This window comes from Procambarus clarkii, chromosome 51 (genome assembly GCF_040958095.1).
Source record: "Procambarus clarkii isolate CNS0578487 chromosome 51, FALCON_Pclarkii_2.0, whole genome shotgun sequence".
NCBI lineage: Eukaryota > Metazoa > Arthropoda > Malacostraca > Decapoda > Cambaridae > Procambarus > Procambarus clarkii.
In genome coordinates, this window is record NC_091200.1 from 7,765,212 (window position 1) to 7,793,174 (window position 27,963).

The 27,963-nt window shown below is 41.9% G+C and overlaps 1 protein-coding gene across 2 annotated transcripts in view; it reads right to left on the minus strand.

Annotated features, from left to right (window-relative positions):
- mRpL1 (mitochondrial ribosomal protein L1) overlaps positions 1–27,963 on the minus strand; it is a 45,252-nt gene that overhangs the window by 4,878 nt on the left and 12,411 nt on the right. Inside the window, exons 1-6 of one of the 2 annotated variants that reach the window (XM_045769084.2) lie at positions 22,575–22,723; positions 21,315–21,510; positions 13,278–13,368; positions 9,976–10,095; positions 7,050–7,217; positions 702–816 (exon numbers count right to left, since the gene is read on the minus strand). In XM_045769084.2, coding sequence (XP_045625040.2) covers positions 702–816; positions 7,050–7,217; positions 9,976–10,095; positions 13,278–13,368; positions 21,315–21,510; positions 22,575–22,596 — 712 coding nt within the window. In that variant the 5' untranslated portion in view covers positions 22,597–22,723. Of the gene's footprint in view, positions 1–701; positions 817–7,049; positions 7,218–9,975; positions 10,096–13,277; positions 13,369–21,314; positions 21,511–22,574; positions 22,724–27,963 lie in introns of those variants that run through there. The other variant, XM_069303913.1, reaches the window with a different exon arrangement.

Consider the following 27,963-nt stretch of genomic DNA (forward strand, 5'->3'; position numbering starts at 1 on the left):
ACCCGCCAAATCATTTAACAACTAAGTGCACATTCACTGCTGGCTACAGAGGCTACAGTTAAAGACTTGCATCCAGTCAAACCTCCCCAGCCAGGATATGAACCCAAGCCAAAGCGCTCGCAAAGTGCGTGCTTTGGCTCTCTTGCTCAGTTGTAAAACAAAATGTCTTACCACTGTACCAAAGGGATTTAATTACTGTAGAATAAATAATAATGGTAAAATCTTATTTTTCAGCGATCTTATGATCAACCAGGTTGCGATTCACACGTCAGGCTGCGAGCAGCCATGTCCAACAGCCTGGTTGACCAGTCCAGCAATGAGGCGGCTTGTATTCATTCCATGCACATTTATACAACTATTGAAGAACCTGTACACTAATCGTAAAGCAATTACATCCTCCTAACAAGGGTATAGCCTGGCTCAAGGACTTTCATAGCACTGGGCCTCTAAGTTTTCTCTCTTTATACAACTCACTCATCAGCCAGCACATAAATTCTCTTAGGCTAGTGTTACAAGTAGGGTTATGTATCAATATTTGAAACTCTCTGCTTCATCCTCTAAATCATTAGATATCATAAAGGCAAAAGTTTGAAGGGTAAATAAAATAAAATAAAGGTAAGATGTGCAAATATATTTGTGGATATGATTTATTATACTGACCATTATAAGAGAAGACAAATGCAAAGCTTAAAAATACTCACCATCTTTTATACTTGGGAACCTCCTCCTCATTAGTCCACGTATAGCTACCAGCTCTGGCAGTGTGTCTATTTCAGCAATAAAGTGCTGATAATCCTGCAAGCTTACCTCACCATTCTGGAAATATTTTACAATTATAATTGATATCAAGAAATAAAACAAATTAAATAATTTAAAAAGTTATAAGCTAAAAATGAGTAAACAAAATCTAGCATTTAATGTAATGAAACAACGTTTTGGTGGGTTACTCAGTACCTACAACCTAGAAGCTATGAGGCCTTGGGGAATACACCAGACCTTAGGGGACCCAGGAATGCCTAGCGAGAACCAAGACCAGAATCCGGCCCAATCAAGGCGGTAAAAGTGAGCCTGGGAATCAGAGATAACCAAAGTATAAAGAGAATCCCACCAAAATGCAAAAAGGTACTCCAAAACCAGTACAGGTGGTACCTCAGTTTACGAATTTAATCCGTTCCCAGAGAGAGCTCGTAACCCAAAAATTTGTAAACCGAAGCAAATTTCCCCATAAGAAATAATGGAAAATGAATTAATCAGTTCCAGACTCCCCAAAAAATTAACTTCAAAGTAAATTTTATCCCTAATTCACCCAAATCTTCAGTACAAAAGTACAAGTTATTACATTACCTTTACTGATGATGCCTATCGGTGTATGGAAGACGGTGAGGAGAGGGGGAAAGGGGAGAGAGGTGTTACTGTTTGGAAGGGGAGCCCTCTTCCATTATAACATCAGGCAGTGATGACTTCTCTGGGGTACACTCTCTGGCACGTTTTGCCTGCATACCACTAGGACCTGCTTGTGGCTCACTGCTTGCTTGTCTTACTAAGAATCTGTCTAAAGACACTTGTTTTCCCTACATTTTAACACTTGTCTGTAGTAAGACATCACATTGTCGTTTAAAAAGGTCAATGCAATGATTGAATCTTACCACTGACTTTCTTGGGACCCTTGGCAAGATATATAATAATTACTTTTATGTTCAAATACCCAAAAAACATTTAAATTCTTTACAAAGAATTCAGGTGCGATTGTCACTAGACGAGATCCACTGGTAAACTGAGGTGCAATCGCTGTGCCACCACATGCTAGGTCAGCCCATACGCGTATCAACAAACTCTTCTGCCTCAATTCAAAGAAGGCCTTTGATTTTAGGTGGATAGGAAAATATGATACAGACAAGAATCACCACCTTAAGGGGCCAGTAGGTAGTTTATTAAAAGTTGTTCAATGTCAACCAATGTTTTTTTACTAGTTGTATATGAAAAGGGCTGCAATTGTTCCAAGTTTCAGTACTGCAGCCTAAATAGAAAGGGAGATTTTTTTTGTTTTGTTTTTTCAACGAATATTACACATTTTCAAGCGAGTTGAAACCTTCCACCTTTTCAGATATAATCATTCTATAACACTTTTCTGATACATTAGCATATAATAAAGGATCTGAGGCCTGGGATTTTCCAAAAAATGTTTAGTGGAGAATAATACACATAGTCTAAGGAATAGCTCCACAGCTATTCTCCTAATACAAATAGTCTAAGTTCCCTCCCCCCCAAAAAAATATGCAAGTGGCTGTGGCAAGTTCCCAGTGGCTGCCTCACTGGGTGGCAGCCACTCTTGTTTTGCTCACCATACAAGCTTCGTGGTTCGCTCTGGAGAACACACATGTACATGGGTATATACAGAGAGTGTAATTACCTAAGTGTAGTTACAGGATGAGAGCTACGCTCGTGGTGTCCCGTCTTCCCAGCACTCTTTGTCATATAACGCTTTGAAACTACTGACGGTCTTGGCCTCCACCACCTTCTCACTTAACTTGTTCCAACTGTCTACCACTCTATTTGCGAAGGTGAATTTTCTTATATTTCTTCATCATCTGTGTTTAGCTAGTTTAAATCTATGACCTCTTGTTCTTGAAGTGCCAGGTCTCAGGAAATCTTCCCTGTCGATTTTATAAATTCCTGTTACTATTTTGTATGTAGTGATCATATCACCTCTTTTTCTTCTGTCTTCTAGTTTTGGCATGTTTAATGCTTCTAACCTCTCCTCGTAGCTCTTACCCTTCAGTTCTGGGAGCCACTTAGTAGCATGTCTTTGCACCTTTTCCAGTTTGTTGATGTGCTTCTTAAGATATGGGCACCACACAACAGCTGCATATTCTAGCTTTGGCCTAACAAAAGTCATGAACAATTTCTTTAGTATATCGCCATCCATGTAACTAAATGCAATTCTGAAGTTAGAAAGCATAGCATAGGCTCCTTGCACAATATTCTTTATGTGGTCCTCAGGTGATAGTTTTCTATCTAGAACCACCCCTAGATCTCTTTCTTTATCAGAATTCTTTAAAGATTTCTCACATAATATATAGGTTGTGTGGGGTCTATGTTCTCCTATTCCACATTCCATAACATGACATTTATTAACATTAAATTCCATTTGCCAAGTGGTGCTCCATATACTTATTTTGTCCAGGTCTTCTTGAAGGGCATGACAATCATCTAAATTTCTTATCCTTCCTATTATCTTAGCATCAACAGCAAACATGTTCATATAATTCTGTATACCAACTGGTAGATCATTTATGTACACAATAAACATCACTGGTGCAAGAACTGAACCCTGTGGTACTCCACTTGTGACATTTCTCCAGTCCGATACATTGCCTCTGATTACTGCCCTCATTTTTCTATCAGTCAGAAAATTTTTCATCTATGATAGAAGCTTACCTGTCACCCCTCCAATATTTTCCAGTTTCCAGAACAACCTCTTATGTGGAACTCTGTCGAAAGCCTTTTTTAGGTCCAGATAGATACAGTCAACCCAACCATCTCTTTCCTGTAATATCTCTGTGGCTCGATCATAGAAACTGAGTAAATTCGATACACAGGATCTTCCAGATCGAAAACCATACTGTCTGTCTGATATTATATCATTTCTCTCCAGGTGTTCTACCCATTTAGTTTTGATTAGTTTTTCCAATACTTTCACTATTACACTTGTCAATGATACAGGTCTATAATTGAGGGGGTTTTCCCTGCTGCCACTTTTGTAGATTGGAACTATGTTAGCCTGTTTCCACACGTCTGCTACGATTCCTGTACACAGGGATGCCTGAAAGATCAGGTGAAGTGGAATGCTGAGCTCAGATGCACATTCTCTCAGAACCCATGGTGAAACTCCATCTGGGCCAGCTGCTTTGTTCTTACCGAGCTCCTTTAGCATATTTTCCACTTCATCTCTAGACACCTCTATCCGCTCTATGTTGTTCTCTGGAATTCTTATTGTGTCTGGTTCTCTGAAGATTTCATTTTGTACAAACACACTTTGGAACTTTTCATTTAATGTTTCACACATTTCCTTTTCATTTTCCGTGAATCTGTTTCCCATTTTCAACTTCTAGATATTATCCTTTACCTGCAATTTGTTGTTTATGAATTTGTAGAATAGGCCCGGTTCTGTTTTACATTTATCCGCTATCCCTTTTTCAAAATTTCTTTCTGCCTCTCTCCTTACTGCTGTATAGTTGTTTCTCGCATCTTTGTATCGCTGGTATGTTTGGGGGTTTGGCCTCTTCCTATACTGATTCCATTTTTGTGTCTTTTGGTCTCTTGCCCTCTCACAATTTCTGTCGAACCAATCCTGTTTTCTGGCCCTGCATCTCTGTTTTGGTATAAATTTTTTTGTGCCTTTATCATATATTTCACAAAACTTGACATACATCTCATTCACTTCCTTGCCTAGCATCAAGTCTGTCCAATTATACTCACTAAAAAAATTTCTAAGGTCACCATAATGTCCTCTCCTGAAGTCTGGTTTTTCAACTGCTTCAACCTCCTTATTTTCTTCCAGCTTATAACGCATTGCATACTTTATTCCCAAAAAGACATGGTCACTTTTACCCAAGGGAGGAAGGTACTGAATGTCAAATATCTCTTCCTCCTTCCTGGTAAATATCAAATCTAGCATGGAGGGAACGTCCCCTTCCCTCATCCTCGTAGCTTGTTTAACATGTTGATACAAGAATGTTTCCAGGATGAGGTCTACAAATTTACAGGTCCAAAAATCTTCTGTTTTAGCTTCATATGCTTCCCAGTCTATGTGTGTGTGTGTGTGTGTATATAGTGTAATAACAGCAACAGGAGTATGTTGAGTGGAGCTATTTTGGAGAGGGAGGTGACATCGTAATCGTAGCATCGTCTGCTGTGTGATTTCTCATGCAATGTATGGTGGCCACTGTACCGTTTGGACACAATACCAGCTTACTTGCATAGTTCTGGTAAATAAAACATGTGTAAATAGTGTAATAAAAACAATAACAGTATGTTGGGACGAGCAATGTTGGCGAGTAAGATGTGCGAGTGAGGGAGGGCCTGTCGGTGTGGCTGCTCACACTCGTGACGTTCTGAATGTGTTGATGGTAAATGTAAATAGTGTGTGACAGTGTATAGTGTGTATATATGTTGTAAATATACATAAATGAACAAGAAACATTGGTGTGAATAACTGTATGATGGGAGGAGCAATGTGGCGAATACAATGTTGGAGGAGTGAGGGAGGGCTGGCTGGGTGTGACAGCTCACACTCGCGGTGTTCTGAATGTGTTGATGGTGAATGTATATAGTGTGTGACTGTGTATAGTCTGCAAATAGATTGTATATGTACATAAATTAGCATGATTCATGGTAAATATGTGCAACATATGTGTACACAAGTGTCATGCACGTAACACAGTGTCCTTGGACAGTACGGATGTTTTACTGCCATAATATAGTGTACGTGTTCATTATACATAGGATTAGCCTGTAAAAACAAATAAAATGTATTTGGAACTGTGCGCAAAAAATGAACAAAACTACATTCGCGGCAACTCGCGGACCCCACCCCGGGCGCCCTACTGACCCCGGGAGCGTACGTCACGGGCGAACAGGGAATGAGGACGTCACGCGCCAACTTACGGACCCCATAGCAGCCAAAGTAAGCACAATTTCGATTTTTTTTTTTACATACCTATACTGAGGGAAGGGTTTTTGACACTTGGGGGGGGGGGGGGGGGTCATATTTGGTGGCGGCGCAGTTAAAGGGTTAAAGGTACTTTGTGCTTGTGGTCCGAGTATGTAGTGTCTGAGATTGTAATATCTCTAATTGTTTGTTCAGCATTGTTTGTGAAGATCAGGTCTAGTATGTTTTTGTTCTTAGTTGGTTCTGTAATCCGTTGGTTGAGTGAGAATTTGACACAGAATCTCAACAGTTCTCTGACCAGCAGTTAATTATTTCCAGGTTGGTTTCCTGCTATCATATTATTGTTTGCCATTCCCCATCTTAAACTGGGTAGATTGAAGTCTCCAAGGAAGAACATTTTTGGAACTGGATTTGCTAGGTTATCAAGGATATTCATTGTGACATGCCTTTGTACATAGAACTATAGTAATAGGCATTGATAAGAACTTGTCAAAACCAACATAGGCAACAATGGGACACTGCATATATAATGCACCCTCAGATGGTCTAATTCTTAGCCAGAAAAGGAAGATTGGGATGGAGATGTGCAAATGTGCCATCTTGACTAAAGGAGAGGAAACCCTGAAGACAAAAAGTGCAATTCACTCACCCTGTGGAACTTGTTCCCTCTTTACCATCAATGAGATTTACCATTACGTTTCTGAAAAGACCAATTATAACCTTTATGTGTACTCCCTGAAGTTGTCTTTGCCTGTACTCTCGAACAGTTGGCGAAGAATGACAGGAAGTACCATGATACTCGTCTGGGAGGCTCAAGCACCAGGCATTCTTCTCTCCTCTAAAAATGTAGACAGAGTGGACAACTCATAGATGCCCTTTCCTCGAGAAGCCACCATGGCAGACTCCTTTATAATGACTCGCTTATAATAAGACATTTGGCCAAAAGGTCATCTAGCATCATCTAAAAACCTTCAGAATGTCAGATTCAGAAAACAGCAATGTGGAATTGGAAAGCAATAGCCTAACTGCACCAGAACTGGAATTATTCTAACACTAAATTTCTGTACATCAGATGGGTACAGGCGGCCACTACCAAATTGTGCCTTACCAAAGTGAACAACTTGGGATGTCTCAGTTGCTTGTTTTGGTGCATATTGTCTCTGGAGAATGTTTTCCCATCTTCGGATTAATCTGTGATCAAGTTCTTTTGGCCTCAGAGAGTCAGATTGTAGTCCTGGTTGGGTTGCAGAGGCCAAGTACATTCCAACAAGGCTTGGCTGAACCAGTGCATAGCTAGGGCATTGCTGAGGAGGCCCACCCAGAAAACTCACAGTAATAACAATAAACATCAATACTAATAACTTCACAGCAGACTGACCTGCACTTGTTTAATAATTTCCACACCAGCTGCATATGTCACTCCCATCTCCCAAGCTTTTTCAATCACTTTCTTATTTCGAGATATGGCCAGGACTGTTCGCTGCTGTTCGCTCTCAAACTCGTGTGGCAGTTGAACTACGCTGAAGAAATTGTCAACATAACGGTTCTGTACAAAAGAGAATAACAAAAAATATGGCAGAAATGCAATTTAAAAAAACAGCATTGAATGTAATGAAACGCCATTTTCTGGAAGAGTCCCGGAGGCTCCCCGGAGCAATCCATGGATGATAGGATACCCTAACTATTTTGTATTAGTCAATGTGGGTAGAGTTCTAGGCCTACTGGGGAACCACGAACCCTCACAGAGGCACGAGAAGCAATGGCCCATAGAAATGCACATGTGATTTGGAGCATTCTATATCTGCCATTGACCGGGACAGGCACCCAGAAAGGTAAGCGCCACAAAACAAACCCCTATTCTGGTTAACAACGAAAATTGTCAAACGAGTGGACAGAACTCCCAAAAAGAAAAACGAGCAAACAAGCATGATGTCACACGAGCCGCGCCGCATGTCTGCGCAGTTCCCCCCTTCCCGGGAGGGGGAAGGGGAAGCCCCAAACCCCTCACACTAGCAATCCCCACCCCAGTTCTGAGGCTGGATATAAAAAACTGCACAAAAAATGCTGACCGGAGGGAGGGAGGGTTGCCAGGGAGACTCTGGGACTCGCCCAGAAAATAGTGTTTCATTACATTCAACACTGGTTTTCTGGAGGGAGCCCCTACGGCTCCCCGGAGCTACTTCACCAAAGACAACAAAAGGAAAAAGGGAACTTACCCGGGAGGCTGTCGGTGCTCCATTCCTCTACTCGAAGTCTAGACAACCGGCTGCAACTGCCGACCCAAAGCAACACAGGCCCGACTGGGCCCAGGAACGTTCACAAGGTAGCGTGCTGCAAGGACCCTATTCAACCGCCAAAAATCCTGAGCCTGAATGTCAGCCCAAGACATATTGCCAAAGACGGTAGCAAGAGCAGCAAACTTACAAACGTCATGGGCACGGGGATAGACCGCAGGCTGGCTAGATTTAATTACCCTGCGGACAACCTGAGAGACCCGAACCCATGAACAGGGAAGGAGGGAAAGCAGATCCACCCAAACCACGTCCCCGGACACAGAAACTGTGGCGCGCAGAGAACGGCGGAGGGGCCGCAACCGGACACAACACACAATGAACCTCCGGCCTGACCAACCAAGCATCAACAACCCAAGGACCCCTCTGGAAGGCAGCAGTCTCATTCTTCGCCAGAAAAGAAGGAGACGGCTGTAGACAGACATACCTATGACCACAACCGAAGGAGCAAAAAAAACCCCTGCGCCAGAGAAGAGCATGAAGCTCCGTCACAGGACCCCCAGAGGCTAATGCCATCAGAAAAAGAGCCTTAGCAAAACAATCCTGAACCGAAGGGGCCACAACAAACCGAGGAGAGCACCGTGTCCAAAGACCAGGACGGCTAAAGCGGCGCATCAGCAGGCTGGAGGTGAAACAATGCACAAGACAGCTTACGAAACGCCGCAGAAGTAACATCGATACTGAAAGCAAGCTGCAGCGGCTCTGACAGCGTCGCACGATACGAAGCAACAGTAAACGGCATAAGATGACGGTCTTGGAACAACCAAGAGAGAAAGGACAACACCACCCGAACCGAAAGCAAAGAGCAACGACGAAGGGACAAAAAGAACCAGAAGGACCACCAGGAAACCTCATACTGCCGCTGAGAGGAAGCCCACAGGTGGGGAAACCAGCAAGGAAACCACCTGATCACCATAGAGATGGCGATAAACACGAGTCAAAAACACCAAACGCGAAGACTCACGGAGAAGAGCAAACCAGTCTCGTACCGGACCGGGCTGATCTCCTGAAAGAGGCGGAGCCGCAGAAAAACCTCCGGGTTTGGACACCGGGCAAGCAGCGCCTGAAACTACAGCTGGGTCGCCACCATGGGGCCAAGAGGACTACCCACCCCTGGTAAGTCTCCATTGAGCCAGGACCTGGAGCAACAGCTGAACTGGGGTAAAGAGGTACAGGAATCCCCCACCTTGACCGGTCCTGCCGAAAGGCGTAGATTCTGACAGCCTCGCAGTCGGGCCAGGGCGCCACATAGACCGGAAGACGCCTTGACCATGCCGACGCAAAGAGGTACACCTCCGGGTGCCCGAACGTCTGGCAGAGCCAACTGAACGAGTCTGCATTGACCGTTGCAACGGTCATTTTCTGGGTGAGACTCTGAGGTTCCCCAGAGCTATACCGGGCTGATGTGTAGATATTAGACTGTGGGCAACAGTCAATCGATGGAATTCTAGGCCTACCGGGGACCAATGTTGGAACCTGGCCCCCCCCCTCAGAGAGGCATGAGGAGCAATGGCCTATAGATACTCCCATGTCTCTAGGCCATTGGGGGCTATAGACTCCCATATAAATGGGCTTTCCCTTTCCCCTCCCGGGGAGAAGGGAGTTGCGCAGACAGCGGCGCTGCAGCTGTGGTGACGTCATGCTTGTTTACTTGTTTTCGATGGGCGAGTTCTTGCTAGTTCGGCTTTTGGTTTGCAACTTTTTAACCAGCTGTAGTTTGTTTTGAAATTCCTACCTTTCTGGATGCCTGACCTGGTAGATAGTAGACATAATGCTTCCAATTACACAAGAGGGGAGGGGGTGTCTATAGACCATTGCTCCTCATGTCTCTTGAGGCCAGTTTCTGGTGCTGGTCCCCAGTAGGTCTAGAACTCCATCGATTGACTGTTGCCACGGTCTAATATCTACACATCACCCCAGTATTGCTCCAGGGAGCCGAAGGGGCTCTCCACAGAAAAATGTTTGATCATGAGGATAAATAATTAAAAACAAAAAATTCTAATAAACACTGACCTTTTTGTCTGTAGACATATTAAGCTCAATATATGCATTTATGTATGCATCTGGGAGCCCAATTTGTGTCTCGTGATGTGTCTCTCGATGCATTGTTATAGCATCTCTCACACTGAATGTCTGAAAAAATGTCAAATTTATGTACAATTTGATGTATGTGTTATAGTATAGACTAATATGTCATGATCATATTTGCACATAGTGAAGTACTGTACATGTAGGAAGTAAAATTATAAAGGAAATTTCATGCATGGAAAAATGTTGAAGGAGGCATTTCAAGAGTTCACATCACATCAAGATAACCTCAAGATAACCACTGAAAGTAGCAGCAATTTAACCACCTCATTCTACACCTTCAGGCAACTACTTGCTTTCTAGCTCTCTTTGCTTTAAACTTTTGCTCCTTAGCATTACAAGAAAAAACAAAAACGTTGAATGTAATGAAAGCCATTTTCTGGGTGAGAACCCGGAGGCTCCCTGGAGCTATCCAGGCTAATACTGTATGTATATTATTAGACTTTGAGATCAGTCAGTGTGAATGGAGTTCTAGGCCTACCAGGGACCATGAGCCAGAACCCTGGCCTCCTCAGAGAGGAATGAGGAGCAATGACCTATAGAAGTGCACATATGCTTGGAGCATTCTTTGTCTGCCATCGACCAGGCCGGACAACCAGAAAGGTAAGAGCCTCAAAACAAACTCCCTATTCTGGCTAAAACTACTACTGAAAGCTAACGAGTGGACAGAACTCCCCAAATGAAAAATGAGCAAACAAGCATGACGTCACACTTGCCGTGCCGCTTGCCTTCGCAGCTTCCCCCTCCCCAGAAGGGAAAGGGGGAGCCAGAGACCCCTCGCGCGGCTATCCACCTGTCAATTCAAGGCTGGATGTCAAAACACGCGAAAAACTGCGGACCGAGGAAGGGAGGGTAGCTGGGGAGCCTCCGGGTCGCATTCAGAAAATGGCGTTTCATTACATTCAACGCTGGTTTTCTGGGGTGAGCCTCTTCGGCTTCAAGGAGCTACATCACAAAAGACGAAAATTGCAGTCAGCACTCACTCCTCGACTCGAAGTCAAGACAACAGGTTGCAACCGCCAAGCCAAAGAGACACAGGCCCGACTAGAACCAAGAACACTTGTGAGGTAGCTTCCAGCCAGGACCCTGTACGACCTCCAAAAACCCCATGCCCGAATGTCAGCCCAAGACATGTTACCGAAGAAAAGGCTGCATCCAGGGTAAAAGCTTTCAAGAAAGGAGTCTTGCTGGGTTGACCCAGAAGCCTCGGCAGGAAAATCTGACTCGACAATCTCCTTGCCCAAATCGGAAAGGGCAGTCCCTGAAGCCACCTGAGCCTCATTCAGAGCTAAACCCAGCCCCGACTCTGAAACCCTCAGATGTTTAGGAGCTGGAAGCAAGGAGAGAAGGAGCAGGGCAAACCACGCCCATCTGGGAAGGAAACAGGGGTGCAAAAGGAACCAAAGTCAAGGCAACTAACGCCAAAAAATCCTGGTAACTAAAACCTAAGCGGGGCATCTCCGGGGCCTTCAACCAGGCAACCAACCTAGCCCATTGCAGTAAAGAGAATCGAGCATGCAAAACCGCTGCCTGATCCTCGAGATCAACAGAAAAGGAATGAGTAAAGTGAAGTACAAGTAGGGAACAAGGCCCACAAAACTCCGGGTCAGTAGTCTCTCTAACCCAACAGGCTGCATGACGGAGGCAGTACAGATGATCGTTTCCCTGAGGCAGGGGCAACGAATACCCTATAACTTCACACAAGCGAGATCGGGCTCAGAAGAAGTAGCCATTGTACGACCGAGCCCACGGGGGTTTTCCAGGATACGTAGGGCGAATGAGCCCTACGGAGAGCCCAAGCACTGGAGTAGAACCCTGTCAGGTAGCAAGCAAACTGACCACCAGCAGTAGCTATGAAACCTCCGGGGGGAAACAAAGGAGGGCTACCAACACAACATAGGTTTGTCTAATAAGAAGCTAAGCAGACCTCTTCCATCTAAACAAGGCAAGAATACCAGTGAATATAAAGGAAATGAAAACAACCCCCCCCCCCAGACACACAAACAAACTGGCAATCAGAGAAAGATTGGCTGCTGCATTGAAGTAAAGCTAGTTGTACCAGCCAATAACACTACCCTACCCTGGGCAAGACGGAAAGCCTTAGACCCCGACATACTCCAAGGGTGAAGACAGCATCAAGTGATGAAGGCCTCAAATGGGGAGTGAATTCCGAATGCCCCAGGGAAGATAACCCTGACACGCAAAGGCAGCACTCATGGAATACCTAGGGAAAGGTCACCCTAGGCGCATTCGGCTCTTGTACACTAAAACACCTAGCCACCACACTATACACAGCTAGAGCAGCCACAGAGAGCAAAACTTCAGAACAGGAACTTGAGGCCAGAGGTGACTGAAATGACCACTAGCACATCAGTTCAAGAACTGGAGTGACGGGCTGCCAGCTCCCCCCCTCCCCCTATGGGGAAAATGGGTAGCGCTACCGAGCGGAAATGTTAGTCGCATGAAGGGTTGCTTGTTTGGTGTCTTTCTAGGCGAGTTATTTTTATCTTTTGGGATGTAGATTGTACAGGTTAACCAGATAGTGGTCTGTTTTGATTTGCCTACCTTTCTGGGTTCATTACCGGTTGATGGCAAACATGCCATACTGTATTTTAAATGTAAAGTGCTCATAAGCCATGGCTCACTGTGCCACTCTGAGTGGACCAGGTTCTGGTTCGTGGTTCCTGGTAGGCATAAGAACTCCTGTGACTGATGACCTGAAACTAATATAGCACATATCAGTTCAGATGGCTTCAGGGAGCCAATGGGGCTCCCCCGCAGAAAAGGAATGTTCAGCATGTATACCGCTGTTGAGAATATCGAGAAGATAATTGTGTGAAGATATATTCAAAGGTTCTTTTGGAAACAATGGAGGAATGGTATCAGCCTACAACTTCAAGAACAAGAGGTCATAGATTCAAGCTCAAGAAACAAAGGTGTCAAAATATTAGAAAGTTTTCTTTTGAAAATAGTCATAGATGATTGGAACAAGTTAAGGGGAGAGATAGATGGGGAAAACCATCAGCAGCTTCAAAGTGTCATATACGACAAAGTACTCGGAAGATGGGACACCATAAGAATTCCTTTTCTCCTGTAACTACACTTCCATAAATACAGTGAGATCTTACTTGATGCAGCAGTTACAAAATCACAAGGTTTGTTAGCTTATATTTTAAAGATAATCAAGCAGTGCTCCATTAGATTCATGTCACGTAATTTAATCATACCTGCCATCTGTAGTACCTTGCAAACCACACGTTGTCAATGGGGTCCTTCATATCACCATCAACATGTCTTGGAGATGCACCACCACTTAGTCTGTCAACAAAATATTGTTTAATAATTATTTCTCACACATTAGCTTTAGCTTTTTAGGTTTTATCAAACAAAATACTATAAACTTTTTACCACAAAGACCAAATACAGTACTGATATTTGTGTACCAATATGAATACTGTACTGGTACTCAACTCTAAAAATCTTTATCCAAATCAACTTTCTATAAGTGAATCTTTTTATGATTTCTTAAGACCATTTTGAACAATTTAACTCACTTTACACAACCTATTTCACATTTAAAATTTATCACAGTTTATCAACTAGATTGGGAACTCACAGTCCTAAATTTAGTTAGAACAATCTTCAACCATTTTATTCAATAGCAATTTCTTATTTCTCCTGTGTAAAGAGACAAACACTAAAATCATTCAGTTATATGTACTGTATAGCACTTTAATGTACAGTATTTCTAAGCATGTATTTGTAATAAGATTTTTTTGTCTTCATATCCATAATATTCTCCATTCCTATCTCCTCAAATAATAGCAATTTTCTAAAATTTACATCTTATAATTTTGTAGTTAAACCATGTATATATATATATATTCCATGGAACTTCGGCCTACCTGCCGAAGCCACAAATGCCAAAATTGTCTGGAAAAAAATCAAGGCAAATGGGGGGGGGGGGCCTTCAACAAGCCGCCTGCTTCCTGTCCTCATCAAGACCACTAGTGTTAGTGGCCCTCAGGTAAATATACAATTTGCACAATTAATTTCCTCCCTTGCAATTTCACAAACTTCTGTTTAAATACAGGTGTACCTCGGTTTAAGAGTTTAATCCGTTCCTGGAGACAGCTCGTATTCCGAAAACTCGTATTCCAAAGCTAATTTCCCCATAAGAAATAATGGGAAATGAATTAATCTGTTCCTGACTACCCCATAAACCCTACATCAAACTAAATTTTTATACCTAATTCATCTAAATAAACCTACAAAACTATGTTCAAGTTATTACTTACCTTGCTGGAAGATGGAAGATGGTGAGGAGGAGGGAGGAGAAGAGGTGTTACTGTTTGGAAGGAGAGTCCCCTTCCATTATAACATCAGGCAGTGAGGTCTTCACTGGTGTGCACACACTGGCACATTTTGCCTGCATACCACTAAGACTTGCTTGTCTTACTAAAAATCTGTCTAAAGACGCTTGTTTTTCCCTACATTTTAACACTTGTCTGTAGTAAGACATCACATTGTCATTTAGAAGGTCAATGCAACGGCCTGCTACAGCTTTATCTGGGCGAGTTTTTTCAAGAAAACTTTGCAATTCTTCCCATACTTCACACATTTTCTTAACATTTTAGCGTTATCATGGCGCTCAAGAGCATTACCACTTTTTGTGTTGAGGTCGCACAGTGGACTCGCTCACGAGTCACGAGAAAAAATATTTCTACCTGTATAAACTCTATTTGTTATGAGATCGACTTTGGGATAGTTTGAAAATGTCCGCCATGAAATTTCCGTTTTCTCTAATAGCCGCATAGCCTATTTGGGAGAACGGCGTAGCATTGCACCATCGAGGTAAGACCATTGTATTGTTGAAACGATAAGTGTAATTGACGTAGTTTTTTATTTGGTGCCGGTCTAACGCATCCTTGTGTGACATTTTATACTAATGTTCTTATAGAACATTCTATTGCGAACACACTGGTACAAAAATGAAATACGTAAATAAAAAATTAATGTCAGGACAGTGAAAAGAGTATACACTTTTCAGTGTTGCCACTCGATCGCCCGAAACGCAGCACTATTTTCTTAGGTTAAACCTTACCACTGGCTTTCTTGGGACCCATGGCGAGATATATAATATCTTTTATGGTCAAATGACCAAAATTCCAACAAAACACTGAAAATCCGGGTGAAGAATTTACGTGGGATAGTCACTGGGGTGCGAGGCACTGGTAAACTGAGGGGTGAGAGGCGACGATCGCCGTACCACCACGCGCTAGGTCGGCCTGTATGCGTATCAACAAACTCGCCTTCCGAGACACATTTTCCGAGGAAATCCTGCTCCTATTCCGAAAAACTTGTATACAGGGACACTCGTATTCCGAGGTACCACTGTATGCCGTATCTTTATGCCGATTCAACATTTCACTACAACTAAGTACAAGTTAGGTCGAAGATATATTCATATCACATGAATCCCCCCCAAAAAAACATTTAGATCAGTACTTACCTAGTTGTGCTTGCAGGAGTTGAGCTCTGGCTCTTTGGTCCCCGCCTCTCAACTATCAATCAACTGGTAATTACCCAAGTGTAATTACCTAAGTGTAGTTACAGGATGAAAGCTACGCTCGTGGTGTCCCATCTTCCCAGCACTCTTTGTCATATAACGCTTTGAAACTACTGACGGTCTTGGCCTCCACCACCTTCTCACCTAACTTGTTCCAACCGTCTACCACTCTGTTTGCGAAAGTGAATTTTCTTATATTTCTTCGGCATCTGTGTTTAGCTAATTTAAATCTATGACCTCTTGTTCTTAAAGTTCCAGGTCTCAGGAAATCTTCCCTATCGATTTTATAAATTCCTGTTACTATTTTGTATGTAGTGATCATATCACCTCTTTTCTTCTGTCTTCTAGTTTTGGCATATTTAATGCCTCTAACCTCTCCTCGTAGCTCTTGCCCTTCAGTTCTGGGAGCCACTTAGTAGCATGTCTTTGCACCTTTTCCAGTTTGTTGATGTGCTTCTTAAGATATGAGCACCACACAACCGCTGCATATTCTAGCTTTGGTCTAACAAAAGTTGTGAACAATTTCTTTAGTATATCACCATCCATGTATTTAAAAGCAATTCTGAAGTTAGAAAGTGTGGCATAGGCTCCTCGCACAACATTCTTTATGTGGTCCTCAGGTGATAGTTTTCTATCTAGAACCACCCCCTAGATCTCTTTCTTTATCAGAATTCTTTAAAGATTTCTCACATAATATATACGTTGTGTGGGGTCTATGTTCTCCTATTCCACATTCCATAACATGGCATTTATTAACATTAAATTCCATTTGCCAAGTGGTGCTCCATATACTTATTTTGTCCAGGTCATCTTGAAGGGCATGATAATCATCTAAGTTTCTTATCCTTCCTATTATCTTAGCATCATCAGCAAACATGTTTATATAATTCTGTATACCAACTGGTAGATCATTTATGTAGACAATAAACATCACTGGTGCAAGAACCAAACCCTGTGGTACTCCACTTGTGACATTTCTCCAGTCCAATACATTGCCTCTGATCACTGCCCTCATTTTTCTATCAGTCAGAAAATTTTTCATCCATGTTAGAAGCTTACCTGTCACCCCTCCAATATTTTCCAGTTTCCAGAACAACCTCTTATGTGGAACTCTGTCGAAAGCCTTTTTTAGGTCCAGATAGATGCAGTCAACCCAATCATCTCTTTCCTGTAATATCTCTGTTGCTCGATCATAGAAACTGAGTAAATTCGATACACAGGATCTTCCAGATCGAAAACCATACTGTCTGTCTGATATTATATCATTTCTCTCCAGGTGTTCTACCCATTTAGTTTTAATTATTTTTTCCAATATTTTGACTATTACACTTGTCAATGATACAGGTCTATAATTAAGGGGGTCTTCCCTGCTTCCACTTTTGTAGATTGGAACTATGTTAGCCTTTTTCCACACATCAGCTACAACTCCTGTAAACAGGGACGCCTGAAAAATCAGTTGAAGTGGAATGCTGAGCTCAGGTGCACATTCTCTCAGAACCCATGGTGAAACTCCATCTGGACCAACTGCTTTGTTCTTATTTAGCTCCTTGAGCATTTTTTCCACTTCGTCTTCGTTGGTGTACAGGTTCCTGAGCCTACTGGCCTTTATAATATTTACACTTGAAACTGTGTATGAAGTCTGCCTCCACCACATCACTTCCTAATGCATTCCATTTGTCTACTACTCTGACACTGAAAAAATTATTCCTAATGTCTCTACGGCTTATTTGGGAACTCAATTTCCACCTGTGTCCCCTAGGGCATGTGCCCCTTGTGTTAAATGTCCTTATCTACCCTATCAATTTCTCTTAGAATCTTGTATGTGGTTATCATGTTTCCCTAACTCTTCTGTCTCCCAGTGACATGAGGCTTAATTCCCATAGTCACTCCTCGTAGCTCATACCCCTCAGTTCGGGTACTAGTCTGGTGGCAAACCTTTGAACCTTTTCCAGTTTAGTCTTATGCTTGACAAGATATGAACTCCATGCTGGAGCCGCATACTTCAGGATTGGTCTGACACATGTGGTATACAAAGTTCTGATGATTCCTTACACAAGTTTCTAATGGCAATTCTTATATTAGCCAACCTGAAATTATCAGTGGTTCCCAACTGGTGGGCAACAATAACTTTTGTGGTCTTTTGAGTTTTAGAAAACACAGCTGTTCTCAAAAAGTTGTGAATTCACTGATTTAGATTTTCACAAAATGTAGGAAAATGCACAATTTAACATTTCCTGAGGGGCGATCTCCCAGACACCAACTTTTATTACATACCTACTCGAGTCAAAGACCTCTCAAAATAGAGGAATGCACCTTCCAATAGTTATTCAAAGCTGGATAGAGAAATCTTCAGTGTTTGCCCTCCAATGAAAAGTCATACAATCACCCAGGTTAGAGTTTGCAATGTCCCAGGGAAAGTTGGATATTGACTAAAGGGGGCAACCAAGTAGCCTATAAATATTAAAATATATTTCTTTAAAACAATGGATAGATGTTGGCAATGTCCAAGAATTGTAATAGCAGGTTAAGAATTAACCAAGGTCTTTTGGTCTCTTGTGTCAGAACTGCACTGGAAACCAGTAAGAAAGATTGTGAGGTGGCCAGTCCTGAAACACTGTTTACCAGTCAATATTGCCACCTGGTGACAGTCTAGGATAGTGGCCAGCCAGATCAACTAGTGAATAGAAAGAACACTGCTTTTCAGTCCCCTGTGAGGCAAAGAGGCACTTTACCTGCGATTACTAGTGGTTAGTTCAAGAGTTTTATTTCCAAGGGGGGCCAGACCTATTTTGATGAATTGATTGGCAAATCCATTGCTGGCAGTGGCCTGCAGGTGCACATGGCCATCATTTTCTGCTGATCCAACACTTTCTACAGGAACCTGTCTAAATCCCATTCGAAAACTTCCACATTTGTTATGGACTGAAAGATTCTAATTTGCAAGAATGAGTCAAGGTTATTTAACCATCGTGCTGCGCCGAGTTTATTGTGAAATTCTCCCTGTGCGCATGAAATAAAGTTTTCCCAAAAAATTATTTTTTCTTCGTAAAATGATAAATTCCTTTCCCTGAACATGTCTATGTAAAAATAAATACCAAATTTCACTTACTTTGGCTGTGAGGACATGGACAAGGTGCGCTGAGACGTCATCAGGGCCTGGTCACCCCGTGCGTGACACACCCAGACACGGTCGCGCAAGCCATTCAAGCACAAGGTGTTGCTACAAATATATTTTCAATTATTTGTTCTATGTATTTCCAATGTGATTATATTTGTTTTTTATCGTTTATGATGCATATTTGTCTCCTTTACAATATATATACAGTAGAACGTTCATAATATTCCATGGAACTATGATACATGTGTCAGTAATATGTCCACAATAAATGTTTATTGTCGCAATATTACTTGTTAAAAATTCACTAAAATTACAATATGTACAGTTTCACACACTATTTACACAGTAACACACTCAGTACTGTACTTCGGAAGTGAATAATAATCAACGAAGTAGTCCATGGTACACAGCACAACTTCGCTCTTGTTGTACCAGGTACAGATAGATTTTTGCTTCCCGTTTCTTTGTTCTGTGTGCTTGCAAATAATACACTCATGTACACCCTTGGCATTAGTACCTGCAGGTGGTATGTAACCAAGCTTGTAAATCGTAAGGTAGTCTTGAAAATATTAAAGGAAAAAATCAATTTGTAAGGTAGTCATGAAAAGATTGCTTTGTAAGGTCCCACACAGGAAGAGATTCAGCTAGCCTCAAAGAGTGTCCATCAGTATGGAAGAGATTCAGCCAGCCCCAAAGAGTGTCCGTCAGTCAAGAGGAGATTCAGCTATTCTTGAAAATATCTATGGAAAACACCACCATGGAAGCCGCTAGCACTGTTCATTTATGCTACAGTACTTGTATCAGATGCATCATCACTGAACACAGAAAATTATTATGTATCATCTAAATAAATTGGAGATAGCATAGGTGGGCAAGGGTGGTGCTCAGAGCTACAACTGGATATGCTCGCTGTATCGTCCTCATAGGTGCAGTATCACTTGCATCCGACCTTTGTGTTAGGTCCTTATTGTGCCTAGCTTCACCATTATTATGACCCTTATGTTCTTCAAACAATAAGGTTTGAATTTCACCGACAGAGCGCGATCTTTCAACACTGCGTCGGACAGGTGTTTGGGAGCCAGAGGGGCATACGCCACCCATGGTTGCTCACTCAGTACTAACCCAGCCAGCAGCCCTAGGGAATTCTGGGAATTTTTTCCAAGGATGGCTGCCTCTCACTGGAGGTCCCAAGAGTTCATTTCGTACACAACCTACCTCGCACTCATTTAGAATGGGTACAAAAAATCAAGGAGTTTTCTCGGTTGGTGCAGTTTTCCACCGACCGAGAATACTCGGTTGGCGCAGTCAAGTGGTTAAAGGCTGGAAAGAGGGTTCTTCAGTGTCTTCCTCGTATGATGTGCCCTGACCATACACATAATGATGCCAAGAGACAAGCAGGATTTTGCCTAGAGAGGAAAAGTGGTATAGCTCCAAAAAATGTGTTCCTCTAGAAACCATTTAGACTACCAACTATAAACAGTACTGTGTATATATAATACAATGGAACCTCGGTTTAAGAATGCCATTTCCTCGTTTAAGAATAATTTCCTCATAAAATCTGACTCGGTATAAGAAGTTTACCTCGGATTACGAGTCGTTTGTTGATACAGTACTGTACTTGTATGGGGTCGATCACATAAGTTTTGCTGGGCGCGAGGCGTGCTCTGTTTACCAGTGTATCCTGCCTAGTGACAACCACACTTGAATTCTTTGTGAAGAATTTAATTTTTTTTTCTGAACATAAAAGTTCTTATTATATATCATGCCATGGCTCCCAAGAAAGTCAGTGGTAAAGTTCAACCTAAGAAAATAGTTGTGAGGACAACAATTGAGGAAAAACAATAGGTCATTCGTAAACATGAAGACGGAATGCTGGTTGTTGATCTAGCTAGGCAGTACAACAAATCTTTAATCAAATCATTAATTAAGAAAATGTGTGCAGCATGGGAAGAATTGCAAAGTTGCTGAAAAGACTCGACCAGATAAAGCTGTAGCAGGCCATTACATTAACATTTTATTGACAATGTGATGTCTCACTACAGACAAGTGTGATCCACAACTAGGTCTTAGTGGTATGCCTGTAAAATGTACGAGAGAGAATACCCCACAAATGTGGATTGATTGATGAAGATTAAGCCACCCAAGAGGTGGCACGGGCACAGTGGCACATAACCCAGAAATGTCATCACTGCCTGATGATATAATGGAAGTGGGGGCTCCCTTTCCAAACATTAACACCTCTCCTCCTTCCACCCCCCCTCCTCACCATCTTCCATACACCAACAAGAGTCCTCAATAAAGGTAAGGTCTAGTAAAAATATTAGTACTTTATATACACTTAGTTAATATTTTTGGGAGTGTGGAACGGATTAATTCAATTTGCATTATTTCTTATGGGAAAATTCATTTCAGTTTATGAATTTTCAGTGTATGAACAATCTCTTGGAGTGAATTAAATTTGTAAACGAAGGTACCACTGTACTGCATAATGAATAATGATAAAATCACTGCACTCGCAATAAATACAGGCAATTGAAAGTAATTTTGGCCTTTATAAACTGAGATAAGGCAACTTACTCCATTTCTAGCCTCTTCTTTGGAGGAATAAACTCTCGTTTTACTTGCACCTCCTTTTTTGCTGCTCTCTTCTTGGCATCAGCCTTTGCTCGAGTCCCTTTTCTGGCAGCTTCCATGATGCACCCTGTGTGGATCTGTGATGGGATGCCCAGTGACAATGGAAGCCATCTCTTTAAAATTACTTGTGCTAGGGAACCTGCAACACACAGTAAACATCAGTTGCATCTTAATAATTTATAATATTAAATACCTGTATATACAAAAAATCTGTTTTACACAGGAATGCTTGCCTAGAAATACTGTGAAATTTTGTTCATTGTTATTATCATTTAACCACTTTTTATGCAATTGGGAGGCATCAACCCAGACACACAAGGTGAATAATATATAGAATTACATGGATCTCCTGTAAACCCTGTATTAAGATTTCCTGTATGATATGGTAAATCCTGTATTAATGGTGAAATAATAATGAAATTGTTCATGACCTTTGCGAGACCAAAATTGGAATTTGCAGCAAGAAAGTGTGTTTCACCTGGAGATTTCATGAATCGACGTTAATTCACTGTATAATCTAGTATACCTGAATGCACCCAAGGGCCATGATCTATCTAGAAGTCTTGATGAGAGAAAGGAAACTGGTGGTTTGTCAAAGGCCCCCTCCCCACCCACACTTCTCCTTTGGATTTTTTCAATTTGAATTTTGAACTGCAGTATGATAGGATATGTTAGGTTACATTAGTAGGCTAGGCTAAGTCTGTTTAAAGAATAGTATTGACAATGTAAGACTACTCATCGGAACCTATTTTAATCATGTACTCTGGGAGCCAAGTCACAAGAAGAAAGCCAAAATCTGCAATCCAGTACCCTAGCCGGCCGGCTAGGGTACTGGATTACTTAAACTGGATGTACTGGAGTGCTACGTACTCGCCATGGACCAAAATACATTTAACATGCCTCCTAACTCACAATATTAGCATGCCAGAAAACTTGGTTTCGAAATTAAGTATATACAGTTTGAAGGAGATATTGTAACTAGCCAGTTATTGGCACTCTCTGTAAACCTATAGCAGTAGTCGTCTGTATTTCACCTTTCTATGCTAATTTATATATATATAAAAAAAAAAAAAGTGGTGCAGGTTTTGGGGAAATACTTCCCTCTGAAGTTTCAGTATTGAAGCTGTGTCACTACTAATTCCATAAAACTAAATAACCGAACAAACATCTAATTCAAGTAGGTATTAAACGAGGGCAGCCCACCTGAGCGGCAGACGGACGACATGTTTACAGCTCGTGTAGTGAGAGCCAGGGTTGCCAGATACAAATTGCTGAAAGTAGCGAGCTGACGGTCTAAAAGTAGCGAATTTGTAATAAGAGTAGCCCAATTTTTTGTTTAGTGACTGATACGGGTTTCAAAGTAATATATTTTGATATATAGAGTACACTACACGATGTTAATTGTTTTATTAATATTATTTCTGCACACACACACACACACGCACAATATATATATATATATATATATATATATATATATATATATATATATATATATATATATATATATATATATATATATATACATATATATATACATATATATACATATATATATATATATATATATATATATATATATATATATATATATACATATATATATACATATATATATACATATATATATACATATATATATATATATATATATACATATATATATACATATATATATATATATATATATATATATATATATATATATATATATATATATATATATATATATATATATATATATATATATATATGTCGTACCTAATAGCCAGAACGCACTTCTCAGCCTATTATGCAAGGCCCGATTTGCCTAATAAGCCAAGTTTTCATGAATTAATTGTTTTTTGACTACCTAACCTACCTAACCTAACCTAACCTAACTTTTTCGGCTACCTAACCTAACCTAACCTATAGAGATAGGTTAGGTTAGGTTAGGTAGGGTTGGTTAGGTTCGTTCATATATCTACTTTAATTATAACTCCAATAAAATAAAATTGACTTCATACATAACGAAATGTGTTGCTTTATCATTTCATAAGAAAAAAATTAGAGAAAATATATAGTAATTCAGGAAAACTTGGCTTATTAGGCAAATCGGGTCTTGCATAGTAGGCTGAGAAGTGCGTTCTGGCTACTAGGTACGACATATATATATATATATATATATATATATATATATATATATATATATATATATATATATATATATATATATATATATATATATATATATATGTCGTACCTAGTAGCCAGAACTCACTTTTTGGCCTACTATTCAAGGCCCGATTTGCCTAATAAGCCAAGTTTTCATGAATTAATTGTTTTTCGACTACCTAACCTACCTAACCTAACCTAACCTAACTTTTTCGGCTACCTAACCAAACCTAACCTATAAAGATAGGTTAGGTTAGGTTAGGTAGGGTTGGTTAGGTTCGGTCATATATCTACGTTAATTTTAACTCCAATAACAAAAAATTTACCTCATACATAATGAAATTGGTAGCTTTATCATTTCATAAGAAAAAAAATTAGAGAAAATATATTAATTCATGAAAACTTGGCTTATTAGGCAAATCGGGCCTTGCATAGTAGGCTGATAAGTGCGTTCTGGCTACTAGGTACGACATATATATATATATACATATACATATATATATATATATATATATATATATATACAGTACGTATATTTTTTTTAACCTAAAAGGGGTACCACCTCAGGTGAAAGTGTAGGGATCCATAGCCTCGGAGAAGAAAATAGAGAGTACCCAGAGAAGACCTTGTGGATCCTCACTGAACACTTTTATATTTTCTTCTCCTACCAGCCCTATTCTTTTAGTATGTGTGTATATATATCTAACTTTATTTTAAAATTTCATTACACAAAGAGAGTAATGCACAACCTGAAGCCCAAGTGAAACCCAGGAGCCCGACCAGTTGTGTAACCGCAAGCCAAGCATGAATGAATCGAACAACATCCGAAGCACAAACATACACGAACCGAAGCCCGACTATGTACAACCTGAAGCCCAAGTGATACCCCCGAAGCCCGACCAGTTTTGTAACCGGAGCCCGACTAGTTGCGTAACCGAAGCTCGACCAGTTGTGTAACCAGACCCTGACCAGTTGTCTAACCTTAAGCCTAGCAAGTATACATCTCATCCAACCCCCACCAAGCTAAACAGTCCCAGAGCACAACCAAGCTCCATTCCTAGCTCGACCAAACAAAAATCTCATTAGCCCTACCTAAAATCCTCCATTTGCCCTAGACACCAACTATTGACCCATAACAAACAATTGAACTATATACAAAAAAGAAACCCGGATTAATAGCAAACATATAAACATAGAGCCTTAGCAAACAAACCTGTAGCACTAGTATACAAACAACCGCTGAAGCACAACCATGCACGAACCGAAGCCTGACCATGCACAACCCACTGCCTAAGTGACACCCCCGGAGCCCGACCAGTTATTTAACCGGAGCCCGACCAGTTATTTAACTGGAGCCCGACCAGCTATTTAACCGGAGCCCGACCAGTTGTGTAACCGAAGCTCGACCAGTTGTGTAACCAGACCCCGACCAGTTGTCTAACCTTAAGCCTAGCAAGCATACATCTCATCCAACCCCCACAAAGCTAAACAGTTCCAGAGCACAACCAAGCTCCATTCCTAGCTCGACCAAACAAAAATCTCATTAGCCCTACCTAAAATCCTCCATTTGCCCTAGACACCAACTATTGACCTGTAGCGAGTAGATTATCCCAATAATATACTCGCTCCAAATATAGTGTTAATATTCCTGTCAACCTTTGGAGATGAATGAGGTGAGGCGTTGCCCGGGCAACACAGTGAGGTGTTGCCCGAGCAATATAAGCAGCGGTGTAGCGAACATTAACTAGTCTACTTTCAAGTGTGGTATAGAGCAGACACTTGCGAGATACTGTACCAACGCTTAGTGCGCTCAACTCACACCAACGTATCACCTGTGTACTTCTGTATATTCGACCAAATATATATATAGTATCTTAGTGTCTGTGTTTATTTGTCACCATACTTTACGTAACAATAGAACCGTTACAGACCCATAACAAAAAATTGAACTATATACAAAAAAGAAACCCGGATTTCTAGCAAACATATAAACATAGAGCCTTAGCAAACAAACCTGGAGCACTAGTATACAAACAACCGCTGAAGCACAACCATGCACGAACCGAAGCCTGACCATGCACAACCCACAGCCTAAGTGACACCCCCGGAGCCCAACCAGTTATTTAACCGGAGCCCGACCAGTTATTTAACCAGAGCCCGACCAGTTATTTAACCGGAGCCCGACCAGTTATTTAACCGGAGCCCGACCAGTTATTTAACCGGAGCCCGACCAGTTATTTAACCGGAGCCCGACCAGTTGTGTAACCGAAGCTCGACCAGTTGTGTAACCAGACCCCGACCAGTTGTCTAACCTTAAGCCTAGCACGTATACATCTCATCCAACCCCCACAAAGCTAAACAGTCCCAGAGCACAACCAAGCTCTTTCTAGCTCGACCAAACAAAAATCTTCTTAGTGCTACTTAAAACCCTCCACTTGCCCTAGAAACCAACTATGGAGCCATATCAAACAATTGAACTATATACAAAAAAAAGAAACTCGAATTTCTAGCAAACATATAAACAGAGCTCTAGCAAACAAACCTGGAGCACTAGTACACAAACAACCACTGGAGCACAACCATGTACGAACCCGAGCACAACCATGCACAACCCAAAGCCCAACAAGTCACGTCCCTGGAGTTATGTAATTGGAACCCGACAAGTTGTGAAACCGGAGCCCGACCAGTTTTCTAACCGCAAGCCTAGCATGAACAAATCAAACAAACAACCGCTGAAGCACAACCATGCACGAACCAGAGCCTGACCATGCACAACCCAGAGCCCAAGTGACACCCCCGGAGCCCGACCAGTTATTTAACCGTGTAATAACCCGCCTTGTATCTATCTCGACCGCGCACCCCGCTACTACCACTGAGCTAACCGTGCAATCTCCGCTCTTTCTATGGTAATAACAGATGCTATCGATCGTGTAAGATGTTAACACTCGGGCCGTCATACGAAGACGTAAACCAGTAAACCGGAGAGAGAGAGAGAGAGCGAGAGAGAGAGAGAGAAAAAGAGAGAGCGAGAGGGAGAGAGAGAGAAAAAGAGAGAAAGAGAGAGAGAGAGAGAGAGAGAGAGAGAGAGAGAGAGAGAGAGAGAGAGAGAGAGAGAGAGAGAGAGAGAGAGAGAGAGAGAGAGAGAGAGAGAGAGAGAGGAAGAGTGAGGCAGAGCGAGAACGAGAGCAAAGGAGGGAGAACGAGAGCGAGTGAGGGCGAGGGAGAGTGAGACACTAGTGAGGGAGAGTTAGACAGAAAGATAGAGATAATCGTAGTCACAGCCTATCGTATGAGTTACCGAGTGACGCTGCCACCACCCTGAGTTACCGGACAGGGAACCGGAGTGAGGAGTCGTAGGTCTTGCAGATGGAATAACCTACCAGGACAGGTGTAGGGGACAATTGAACGGTACAAGGATCCTGGCCTGACACTCGAATAATCCTGACCGCTTGGGAACTATAGTGTACACAAGAATAAGGCAGGACACACCCAATACTAACACCTCAACACGGAAGACGAACGGGGGGAGGAGTACTGGATAATTAAGAACACTAGGTCACTGGGGCAAAGGGGACGATAGGCCCAATATCACTAAGACAAGGAACCATTAATACACATTTTATAACACTTAATATATGACTTTATTTGAAATACTTAAATAAGACACTCCCTAACTATATTCCCTACTAGAGGCCAAGGGTACTGAATGAGGTGCTTTAGTACAAGAGAGCCGTACTTACTCGTATGTTGTTACACAGTTTTCCTGGAGATGATGTTCCTTCCCCGAGTCCACACACACACCTCCCTTCTGGGCTGCGCCCACTCTACTCACTGTCCCATGATCTGCTCCCCAGCTGAACATGAGGGTTTTGCATTTGATGTTTAGGGGTTAATCCCTGAAGATTATCATGACGGCATCAACTCTGACCTCTTCGTGATTCGATGACTGTTGACCTGACTCTATGGCTAACTTGTACAGAGGTGTAACTTTTACATTGTCTGCCGCCGCCTGACTGGCGCCTGTGGTTTGTTCATCCTCCACGTGGCTTGTTCATGCTGTTATGATGTTCATGTTGTCCTATGTACTGCTCTCTTGTTACAACCGGAGCCCGACCAGTTATTTAACCGGAGCCTGACCATTTGTGTAACCGGAGCCCGACCAGTTATTTAACCGGAGCCCGACCAGTTGTGTAACCGGAGCCCCACCAGTTGTGTAACCAGACCCCGTCCAGTTGTGTAACCACAAGCCTACCATGAACGAACCAAACAACCTCTGGATTACAACCATGCATGAACTGAAGCCCAACCCAAGAGACACCCCCGGAGCCCGACCAGTTGTGTAACCGGAGCATGACCAGTTGTGTAACCGGACCCCGACCAGTTGTGTAACCGCACGCCTAGGTCTACTTAGACTGTAGCTGGTGCGCCCCCACATGAA